The 11,096-nt window shown below is 58.5% G+C and overlaps 3 protein-coding genes across 4 annotated transcripts in view; all 3 read left to right on the forward strand.

The window, feature by feature from the left end:
• Nucleotides 1-1,638: 1,638 nt before the first annotated feature.
• Nucleotides 1,639-9,511, forward strand: BTK (Bruton tyrosine kinase). Of its 2 annotated transcripts, none has more exons than XM_057429643.1 (18): nt 1,639-2,105; nt 2,229-2,327; nt 2,563-2,631; nt 3,144-3,225; nt 4,675-4,803; nt 4,887-4,954; nt 5,467-5,642; nt 5,925-5,987; nt 6,205-6,259; nt 6,450-6,532; nt 6,631-6,758; nt 6,898-6,972; nt 7,282-7,453; nt 7,698-7,914; nt 8,409-8,473; nt 8,886-9,004; nt 9,094-9,251; nt 9,325-9,511. In XM_057429643.1, exons 1-18 carry the CDS (start codon nt 1,965-1,967, stop codon nt 9,394-9,396), a joined length of 1,971 nt encoding a protein of 656 aa, XP_057285626.1. In that variant the 5' UTR covers nt 1,639-1,964; the 3' UTR covers nt 9,397-9,511. The 2 variants fall into 2 exon arrangements, with proteins under 2 accessions (XP_057285626.1, XP_057285627.1); XM_057429644.1 differs by having other exon boundaries at nt 1,954-2,086.
• Nucleotides 7,819-11,096, forward strand: part of FUNDC2 (FUN14 domain containing 2) — a 162,210-nt gene continuing 158,932 nt past the window's right edge. The window contains exon 1 of the mRNA XM_057429662.1: nt 7,819-7,823. The gene's annotated coding sequence lies outside the window, so the exon portion shown is untranslated. The remainder of the gene's footprint in view (nt 7,824-11,096) is intronic.
• Nucleotides 9,627-10,878, forward strand: TIMM8A (translocase of inner mitochondrial membrane 8A). The gene is made up of 2 exons (XM_057429667.1): nt 9,627-9,811; nt 10,068-10,878. Exons 1-2 carry the CDS (start codon nt 9,692-9,694, stop codon nt 10,227-10,229), a joined length of 282 nt encoding a protein of 93 aa, XP_057285650.1. The 5' UTR covers nt 9,627-9,691; the 3' UTR covers nt 10,230-10,878.

The raw sequence follows: 11,096 nt of genomic DNA on the forward strand, positions 1-11,096 counted from the left end.
AGAGCAGCACGGGTGGCAGAGCCAGGGACAGGGAGGCTGTGCCATGCTGGGGCAGAAGAGCCCTGAGATACCCATGTCAGCACTGCCCCAGAGGACACGGGATGTGTCCCATCTGCCTGGCACTGCTGGTGCTGACCCTGCTCTGTGAATCAAGGCAAAGCTTCTGGAGACCCAGCACTGCAGATGGGATGGGATGGAGCCCAAAGGCTGCTCTGCTCAGCCCCTGTGGCTGTGTCGGGGGGATGCATGATGGCAGCCACATTTTATAGCTAGGGAAACTGAGGCATGGGGCTACAGGGGGATGCTGGGGTCACTCTGGGCTTGCCCACCACCTTGCTAGTAGCAACCCCAGCCACTTGCCCTGTGCTCAGCAGGGACCCCAGTTCCCTTCTCCCCAGGCTTGAATCTGCCAGTGGAGGCTGCTGAGTTTTATAAAGAACTCTCAACAACTCATTGCTTAAGGGGGTTTTGCTTTATTTTGTTTTTTAAACCACCCAGACAAGCAGAAAAGGCCCATGAGGGCCACAAGGGTAGGGAAAGGGGATGCTAGGAGCAGGAACCCTGCTTGTTCACGGTCTTTCTGGCTATAGCCACTGCAGCGAGGCAGGATTGCAGGATCTGCGCTGGAAGGGTCTGGGCATCACCAGTGCATGGGGGAACACCCCTGCTCCTGCCCTCCCAGGCTGGGCATGCCCCAGAGAGTGGCACAGCTATGGGGACCAGGTCCTGGCATATTTGGTCCCAACCTGGTGCCTCTCGTGGCCGAGCCAGTGTCTGCCTCCTGTGTGAGGGGAAGGGATGTGCTGCCTGGCTGGGTAGCAGGGAGTTCAACCCCTGGCTCCAGCTCTCCTCTGAGCCTGCCCCAGAGAAGATGAGGGCAGCGGGGAGGGAAACTGCTTCTCCTGGGATACCCTCTAAAGCTGTGTTTGTAGGAGCAAACAGGAAGAAGGTGGAGGTGAAGCAGGAGCAAGGCATGTAGATGGGCAGGGCAGGAGACATGGATGTGGGCTCCAGGGCACAGTTCAGCAGTGGCCCCGTGTAGCTCATGAACTCCCTGATACATCCAGTCTGGAATGAAGCATTGGTTACAGCCCTCAGAGAAGCCCAGAGCTCTGTGGGGTGTTGGAACCATCTGGATGCCACAGTGCAGCATGAAAGGGTACAGGATGCTCCAAGAGATGGGCCAAGGGCAGAGTTCCAGCCGCCCTGGAGGCAGGGCAGCAGTGGAATGCAGTGCTCTGAATTGAGCCCTTTTCTGCCTGGCCCATCTCTGGAGAGGCTCAAGGGAAGAGCTTTGCTGAGGAGGGCTGGGGAAGGATCAAACCCCTCTGGTTGCTGGCTGGAGGCATCCCTTCAAGCCTGGAGGAGGAGGAATGTTGAGCATCATCCTTGCTCTCCTGCAGGCTCCATGCACACAGAGGGGAAGGATGCCTTTAGGCCTACTCTGTGCTCTCAGCAGCTATTTGAGGCCAGGACCTACCCACAAGTTTCAGGGACTGGTCTCTCCACAGAGGCAGTTCAGCACGTCCCTGCACAAAGTGCCTGCGCTGCAGCAGGAGGAAGCAGCCCACACAAACACACACACATGATGCTGGAGGGGAGGAGGGAGCCCTTTGGCTCTGCGCTCCTCCCTCTCTATCTATGTCTGTCTGTCCATCAGCACACCCGGGGGGCCCCTCCAGCATCCGTCAGAAGCCAAAGCCATCCGGGTGGTGGCTTGGTCCACAGCCTGGCATTGGAGAGGGGACAGGAGAGGGAGAGGTCCCATCACAGCCACCCCACACTGACCTGCCCGCACACCTCTGCAGCTGAATCCCTGCTGTGGTGGTCCCAGCACCTCCAGGCTACCCCTTGGTCAGTGGAGGCAGTGCACCAAGTGAGGTCCAGCAGCGAGCACTGTGCTGGTGTTGTGCTGCCCACAGCCACGCAGCGAGCACAGCACAGAGGAGGCCGGCGGGGCCGACATGGCCAGTGTCATCCTGGAGAGCATCTTCTTGAAGCGCTCACAGCAGAAGAAGAAGACATCTCCCCTCAACTTCAAGAAGCGCCTGTTCCTGCTGACAGAGAGCAAGCTGTCCTACTATGAGTACGACTTTGAACGGGGGGTGAGTCGGTGGCCACAGGGCTCACCAGTTGTCCCTTTGCCAGCCCAAGGGGTGGTTGGACAGGGACAGTGGTTGGCTTGAGCCTCCCTTGACGATCACTCAAACCAAGCCTGTGTCTTGCAGCGCCGGGGCAGCAAGAAGGGCTCAGTGGACATTGAGAAGATCACCTGTGTGGAGACAGTGGTGCCTGAGCACAACCCTCCCCCTGAGCGGCAGGTCCCGGTGAGGAGGGGCCCCGCTTGTGTCCCCTCGCTGGGGAAGTAGGGAGAGGGACCCTGCTCTGGGGTGGTGGGAATGGGGGGACAGCCCTACTTGGCATGGGGGGCTCTGCACCCATAGCCCATACCAGGGGTCTGGCTTGATGCAGGGCAGGGGGATGCCAAAGGCTTTGGGTCCCATGGGAGATGCCAGCAGCCGAGCAGCAGGATGCCAGCATGTCTCTGCCTCTCTCTTCCAGAGAAAAGGAGAGGATTCCACAAACATGGAGCAGATCTCCATCATCGAACGGTTCCCTTACCCCTTCCAGGTGAGTCCCCACTGCACCCTTTGTGCGTCCACTGACTGCAGAGGAGGACCAGAGGGGGACTTGGTGCCAAACCCAGCATCACTGCCCCCATGTCAGGCATCACTCACCCATCTGGGGACACCCTGCTGCAGTCAGTGCTGCATGGGGCAGGCAGGTGAGCGCTGTGAGCCTCGGGTTGGGTAATTCTATTTAAGGGGGCTGCTTAGATGCAAACCAGCTTCTGAGCTCTGTTGTGCCTCTTTCGGCCCCACGGCCCATGCTGGAGGGATGCTGTCTGCCGGGTGCCCACTCAGCTCCCAGCCCAGCTGCCTGCCCCTTCTGGACACACTGAAAGTCAGAGAAGGAAGTGGAAAGTCTCAGGGGAAGGGGCTTATTTAGAACTTCTCTGTCACGGTCCCGTGAGCAGCATGAAGGGCAGCACACACAGCACAGCCTGTGCTCTGCCATAAGCCTCGGCTCCCCCCATCCTCCCTGGAGACCCCCAGTGGGTGCTGAGCTCTGTGCTCCTGCAGGTGGTCTATGACGAAGGGCCCCTCTACGTCTTCTCCCCAACGGAGGAGCTGCGCAGACGCTGGATCCATCAGTTGAAGAGCGGTGAGTTTGGGGGCTCTGCGGCCCCCCCCAAGCAAACACAAGCCATGAGCTGTGCGTGTGGTGTGACCCAGAGCACCAGGCTTCCGGGGTTTGTTATCTCGTGGTTCCACCGTCCCATGGCTGCAGAAGAGTGATCAGAAACTTCTCCCGTGACCAGAGCACTCATAAGACCCTGCCCCACATCCACTCCTTAACACCCCTGAGCTGCTCCTGCCTGGGGATGTGGACACTCGCCTCTATCACCCTCTGACTTCTGCCCCACCATAGCCACCACAGCTGAGGCTTCTTGCCCTCTCGCAAGCCTGCTCCAAATGAGCTCGAGCAGGCTCAGAAGTTATTGAGGGCTAAAGGAAATAGCAGATGTGGCCACACAGCTGCACTGGCCTGGAACACGAGGGTAGAGCCCCCAGTGCTTTGGGAACAAAAGTCTGTGGGAAGCCAGGGAGCATCTCTCCCAGCCCACCCCAAGCTTTGCTGAGCTAACACTTTGCGGCATGAGGTGCTACCTGCTTGAGCTGAGCATTGCAGCAGCACTGCCGGGGTGCTTAAAGCTGGTCAGGATCTCCCAGCACACTGCAGAGAGCTCTCTGCTCCCTGAATGCAGTGATCAGCCCTGTTAAATCATTTCAGCCTCTGCTGCGCTGCTGATACACAGCCACACGTGGCCCCGCTGAGGGTTCACCTCAACTCACTGCTCACGGTTGGGTGCTGGAGCTGCCTGTGTGTGCCTCTTGGTGCGTGTGCATCTCTGTGGCTTTGTGCTGGTGGGTGATTGATAGCTGCTTGAATTGACACAGGGAAGTTTGCCCGCGCCAGGCGGAAGCAGCGCAGGCTGATAACGGGGAAGTCTGTTACTTCACGAGAGCCCTGCAGCTCTTCCCCAGCCGGCAGCAGCTCTCTCCCACTTCCCTGCTGCAGCAGGGGGCTGCTGGGGCAGCTGAAGCCAGTGGGAAATCCACAGGGAAAAGGGCAGAGGAAATGCTGGTCTTTTGGTGCCGGGATGCCCTCATCCCTGCAGAGGTGCTGTAGGCCAGCACCACACTCTCGTGGTGTTCTGGCACATCCAATTGTCCCTCTAGCTTGGTGAGAAGCACAAGGAAGCTGGTTGTCTCCTAGCAAAGGAGCAGTATCCCAGCAAGGGAAATGCCTGAGCAGGCAGGGATGGTGGCAGTGCCCTGCTGTCCCCATGGACAAGCCAGGCACAGCACTGGCCTCCCTCCCCACTTCTGAAGATCAAGGGATCAAAAGAGCCACAAACCTCAACAGCCTGGGGGATGCTGGACATTTTGGCTGCAGGAGCAATGAGCTGAGGTGAACCCTCATGTGTCCGTGTATCAGCAGCACAGCAGAGGGTGGAATGATTTAACAGGGCTGATCATCTGCACTGAGAGAGCAGAGAGCTCTCTGCAGCGTGCCGGGGACACAGCACTCATCCCTTCTCTGCCACAGTGATCCGGTACAACAGCGACCTGGTACAGAAGTATCACCCCTGCTTCTGGATCGACGGCCAGTACCTGTGCTGCTCCCAGACAGCCAAGAATGCCATGGGCTGCCAGATCCTGGAGAGCAGGAATGGCAGTAAGACACTGGGCACCCTCCCCTCACCCTGTCCCCAGGCCGCAGCATCTTTCCTCACCTTAAGTCCCTTTTCTGTTCGGAAGGTTTAAAAGTTGGGCGGTCGCATCGCAAGACAAAGAAGCCTCTTCCCCCCACGCCTGAGGAGGACCAGGTAGGGGCCAACAGCAGCATGTGGGTTTGCTCCGAGGTGTTTAAGGAGCAGACTAACTGGGAAAAGCCAACATGTTCGATGGCATTGCTCAGAGATGTACAGGCCAGAGCACTGCTCTGGAGAAGGGGTGTCAGGGTGGTACCCTGAGGGAGAAGGAGCTTGAATCAAAAGCTTGGAGGAAAGTCAAGTGATTTCACCCCTGAGGTTCCCCAGGGGGAGCTGGGAAGACGGAGAAGCCCCAGGATAGGGTGGAGGAGTCACAGGTTAAGCCAAAATGTAGAGAGGAAACTCTTATAGTTTGTGAGGATGGGTCTCTGAGGTGGAAATGTTGCAATGAAAAGTGCTGGGGCAGGGGGGGGTTGGTCTCCTGGTGGAGATACATGGGGGAGCTGAGGCAATCACTGCAGTGACTGGCCTGAGCCCACTGCCCAGCAGGCCTGGGGAGGGTCTCTCCTGGGCACTGTGTGTCTGCCAGCCTCACCCTGTCCCATGCTCTCCCTTGCTCTGCGAAGATGAAGCCGCTGCCTCCCGAGCCAGCCCCCAGCACAGCGGGCGAGATGAAGAAGGTGGTGGCCCTCTACAACTACCTGCCCATGAACGCGCAGGACCTGCAGCTGCAGAAGGGCGAGGAGTACCTCATCCTGGAGGAAAGCCACCTGCCCTGGTGGAAGGCCCGTGACAAGAACGGGTAAGAGCTCCCACTGCCCACTGCAGTGGCCTCTCGCGGTGCCATGGCACTGGTGGCAAACACGTCTCTTCAGCATCCTGGGGGTTAGGACGGTCAGCAGGCTGCCATGTGGGGTGGCACATAAGGACAGTGCAGGAGACTGAAGCAGGCTGTGGCAGCGTGAACCCAAATGGGTTTGCACCAAGGTTTTTGAGCCCATTTCTACACAGCATTCTGGGGCAGGAACCTGCTTTCCCCTTGGCCTCCTCCATCAGTGTGTGACCGGCCGCTTTTCTTCTGCAGGAGGGAAGGATACATCCCCAGCAACTATGTCACTGAAACCAGCAATTCCCTGGAGATCTTTGAGTGAGTAGAGGGCACAGGGATGGTGCAAGCTGCACATGGTCAGAGATTTTTACATGCAGTTCTGTTAAACACACATAGCCTGTGAGCCCAGCTGGGTCAGTCTCCCTCTTCCCTACCCTTCGAGAGCCTCCAGTCATCCCTGTCTTGGGCCATGCTCTGGCCAGGCTGAGGACAGCAGTGGCTGTGGTGCTCTCCCTGACACGTGTCCCTGTTCCAGGTGGTACTCAAAGAACATCACCCGGAGCCAAGCAGAGCAACTGCTCAAACAGGAGGTAAGTTTGAGTTGGGAAACTCCTGGGAGGGGAGCATGACCACTACAGCCCAGGAACCATCTGTACCCCAGCATGACCTCTTCAGGGTATGTCCCCTCAGGCAGGGACTGGAAGTAGGACTCCGCTCACTTTATGTCTTGCCTGTTACATTACACCACCCCATAACCACTCTGTCGCTATCCCTTTTCAGGGTAAGGAAGGAGGCTTCATTGTCCGAGACTCCACCAGCAAGACAGGGAAGTACACTGTGTCCGTCTATGCCAAGTCCTCTGTGTAAGTGGATCCGAGAACAGCTTGTTCCTACCTCAGAGGCACCCCTCACCCTTTGCCTGCCCTCCCCACGCTGCTGACCCCTCATACTGTCTCTCCAGAGACCCCCAAGGCATGATCCGCCACTATGTTGTGTGCTGCACCCCCCAGAATCAGTATTACTTGGCAGAAAAGCACGTGTTCAACACCATCCCGGAGCTCATCACCTACCACCAACACAACTCTGCCGGTCAGTGTGGGGGACACAGTGGGGCCAGCAGTGCTTTTACTGACACAACAGTATCCCCACCTTCCCGCACTGAAGGCAGGGGGGTTGTGTTCCCTGCTGGGTAAGTGTGGCGTGGCAGTCTTACCTTCTTGTGTCTCAGGGCTCATATCCAGACTGAAGTACCCTGTGTCTCAACACCAGAGAAGTGCTCCTTCCACAGCAGGCCTCGGCTATGGTAAGATGGCCTCACGCTTCCCTGGTTGCAGCACTGACTTCCTGAGGCTGGGATCCTGCCTGTCCCATGGCACAAGGGCTCACAGCCTTCCCAGGAATCACTTCCCAACACTCACTGGCCCTCTGGCGACAGTTCTGACCAAGAGATGCCATAAACTGCTTTGCTCCCCATCCCTTGGAGGAACAAGTCTCAGATTTCATGGATTTTTGGGATGCTTTTTCAGGCAGCAAAGGCTTGTGAGCTCTTCTTGGGCTTGCTAGATCAGGGAGGCCACCTGCACCCACATTATGCTTGTTCTCTCTATCCTAGGGTCGTGGGAGATTGACCCAAAGGATCTGATCTTCCTGAAGGAACTGGGGACGGGGCAGTTTGGTGTGGTGAAGTACGGGAAGTGGAGAGGCCAGTACAACGTTGCTATCAAGATGATCAGGGAGGGCTCCATGTCAGAGGACGAGTTCATCGATGAAGCCAAAGTCATGATGTAAGTGGTAAGCAGCCTGCAGGTCAGTGCTGGACCTGCCTTGCCAGAATGGCTGCGCCTCTGGGTGGTGTGGATGCAAAATGCATCCAAGGACCTACTGCCTTTGTCCCGATTCCCTGGTGAGCTTTTCCACCATCACCTGGGCCAGGAGCACCTTCCCTTCCCACACTCTTTATCCACGGGTGCTGCTTTTGCTGCTTGGCCTTCTAGATGCTCAGAACTGCCCTTCTTGTCCCAAACACAGGAACCTGTCTCATGAGAAGCTCGTGCAGCTCTATGGGGTCTGCACCAAGCAGCATCCCATCTTCATCATCACCGAGTACATGGCCAACGGCTGCCTCCTGAACTTCCTGAAGGAACCTCGGCGGCGGTTCCAGCCTGCCGAGCTGCTGGAGATGTGCAAGGATGTCTGTGAAGCTATGGAGTACCTGGAATCCAAGCAGTTCCTGCACCGGGACCTGGTAGGCCTGGGGCTGAAGGACACCTCTCCAACTGAGCAACAGCCACAGCATGGCCTGGACAGACAGGGTCCAGCTCATCATGATGAGGAGAGGCAGCTCTGCAGCACATCCCTCTAAGCTTTCCCTGCCCACCTGAGCATGGGCAGGATGCTCTAAGTCACTGCAGTGAGTTAGCAGTGATTGCAGAAAGGGCAGGACTGGATAGTTTTCCAGCAGATGGGAAATCAATCTGTGGCTAGGGCAGGGTTTGTGTTAGGCAGCATCGCTGGCTCTGACATGAAAGGGACCTCTTAACCCCCATCAAAAGCTGAGCCTGCCGTTTGTCAGCCCTGGTCTGGCATTGCTAACTTGCAGTGCTGCTGGGTGCTGTATCTGATCTCCTCCTGGTGCTGCTTTGTTCAAAGTCCCACCAGAGAAGTTGCCCCTCTGCAGATGAGCAGGACGCTGGAGGCAGGAGCAGGTAGGAGTGACTGCCTCCATCTTTCCACCCACAGGCTGCTCGCAACTGCTTGGTGAATGAGCAAGGAATTGTGAAAGTATCGGATTTTGGCCTTTCCAGGTCTGGTGGATGTGTCTGTGTCACCTTCCTGTCTCAGTCCTGCAGCTCCTCCTTCAGTCTCTTCTACATCTTGGTCCTTCAGCTCTGTTTTTCCTTTGTCTTCCCCTGTCTTTCCGCTTCATCTATCTGCCTCAACCTTCCACTTCTCCTTTCCACCATCCCTTTCTTACTTCCCCTGTCCCTTATCCCCCTCTCTTTGCTGCTTCTTTCTCCCACCTCTAGTCTCCTGGAGGCAACTTTCTCAACACATCCCCCTTTTTGTGGCTATGCTTTTGTGTCACCCTGTTTCTGCCTGTTGAAACCCGTGTGGAGGCCAACCTGTCGTCACTCTGAGAGCTGCCAGTTCCTTTTGGCCTGTAGTAGTAACCTGTGGAGTGCAAGGCAGGCACCCTGATCTCTTTGCCTTCTGCAGGTACGTTCTAGATGACGAGTATATGAGCTCCATGGGTTCAAAGTTCCCAGTGCGGTGGTCTCCCCCTGAAGTGCTCCTGTACAGCAAGTTCAGCAGCAAGTCTGATGTCTGGGCTTTTGGTAAGGGCCTGATTGACTCGGAGACCGGGAGCAGCTTCAGCCACAGCTGCTTCCATGCCATGAACCGTGCCCGCCGTTCCCTGTGCCAGGCGTTCTGATGTGGGAAGTTTACTCCCTGGGGAAGATGCCTTACGAGAGGTTCAACAACAGCGAGACAACGGAGCACGTCATCCAGGGGCTGCGCCTCTACCGCCCGCAGCAGGCTTCGGAGCGGGTCTACACCATCATGTACAGCTGCTGGCACGAGGTAAGCGGCCCCCAGCCCGGTGCCTACCGAGGGGTGCCGGGACCGGCTCCGCAGCTCTCCCCTCTCCCTGCAGAAGCCGGAGGAGCGTCCCACGTTCTCAGCGCTGCTGGCCAGCATCCTGGACATCCCGGACGAGGAGCCCTGACCGCGGGCTGGTACCACGGGGCCGCTGCAGCGGGACACGGCACCCGAGGGGCCCTCACGGCCGCCCCTCGCCAAGCCCCGGACCGAAGCGTGGTCCGCGGGCCCGGGACCGCTCAATAAACCGTTCCGAACGATGGCTCCGCGCTGATACCGCCCAGCCGGCAGGAGGCGCTCGGCGCGGCGCGGGAGGCGCGGAAGGGGCGGGAGCGGCGCACGCGCGGTGGCGGCGGCGTGGCGCGGCACGCGAAGGTCGCGGCGCGGCGGGACCCGGCGGTACCGGTAGGACCGGTACCGGGATGGACGCGTCCGCCGCAGGGCTGGGCGCTGCCGACCCGCAGCTGCAGCGCTTCATCGAGGTGGAGACGCAGAAGCAGCGGTTCCAGCAGCTGGTGCACCAGATGACCGAGCTCTGCTGGGTACGGGCGGCCCGGTTCCGGTCACCGCCGCGGCGGGTGGTGGTGGTGGGGCGGGTGAACCCTTGTCCCCAGGGGGAGAAGGGAGACGGGGACTATGGGAGCACTGTGATCCCCGGGGGTGCGGAGGGCTCGTGGGGAAGGGGAGGACGGGACGGGGAGAGCCCCGGTCGGGGGGCCTGGATGGGCTGGAGGAGGGCCCCGAGGTGGGGTGGGGTTTGTGTACGTCCGGGACCGACGGGTCCCCCGCTGTGTGCAGGAGAAGTGCATGGACAAGCCGGGCCCGAAGCTGGACAGCCGGGCCGAGACGTGCTTCGTGAACTGCGTGGAGCGTTTCATCGACACGAGCCAGTTCATCCTGAACCGTCTGGAGCAGACGCAGAAGTCCAAGTCGGCCTTCTCGGAGAGCCTGTCCGACTGAGCGGGACCCGTGCCCCGGGGGACACCGGCCACCCCCCGCCGGCTCCTGGTCACCGCTGCCCGCATGAGCCGGCGGCAGCAGCTCTGGGGGTTAGGATTTAATTCAATGCCAGGCTCGGGGAAGTTGCAGCCAGATGAGAGCCCACGGCAGAGGCACAGTCGCTGCTCCCCGGGGCAATGTGCTGCTCCTGGCTCCGCGGGCCAGCAGCCGGCTTTGTGCTGGGACTCCAGGGCTCCCGGTGCTCCGCGGGGAGCGTTTGGAAGGCACCCATTCGGCTGAATAGAGGGGTGGTGATGCTCACGTTTGGGGGTGCTCCCAGTGCTGATGTGAAGGTCAGCTCTGTGTGAGGCCAGCGTGTGAGCGCTGCCTTAATGGTGCTGCACAAAACAGACCCTCCTGGGTAGACACAAGCCCTGTAGGTGTCATCGCTGCTCAATCTGGGAGAGGTACCCTTAGTGAGAAGAGCTTGCTGGGCACAGTGATCATCCCAGGCAGTATCACTACTGGGGACTACTTTCCACAGGTCAATCATTCATGTGGCCAAAGCGACAGGTTTTCACACTGCAGCACAACTCTGTCAGTACTGACTCGCTCCATTAACTGCTTTCCCCTGGTCAACGTAATAAATATTAACTGGGTCAATTTCTAACACGAGATTCTCCTTTGTTCAGGTAGATGGCCACTGAGGACTGAAAATCTGGCCCTGCCACTCCCCCTCCTTCCCAGTGATCCTGCTTATTGTGCAATTAGTAGGGAGGGGCTGTAATTATCTTTTGGCTGGAAGGTCTGTTCTGAATTGGGACCTGTTGCTCAATTAATTTGATCCCATGAATCTGAACTTGTTTCTGGGAGAGGCTGTGGCTTTTC

Source organism: Pezoporus wallicus, unplaced genomic scaffold (assembly GCF_028554395.1).
Source record: "Pezoporus wallicus isolate ANWC-B61680 ecotype Strahan unplaced genomic scaffold, APGP_CSIRO_Pwel_v1 contig_14159, whole genome shotgun sequence".
NCBI classification, from domain to species: domain Eukaryota; kingdom Metazoa; phylum Chordata; class Aves; order Psittaciformes; family Psittacidae; genus Pezoporus; species Pezoporus wallicus.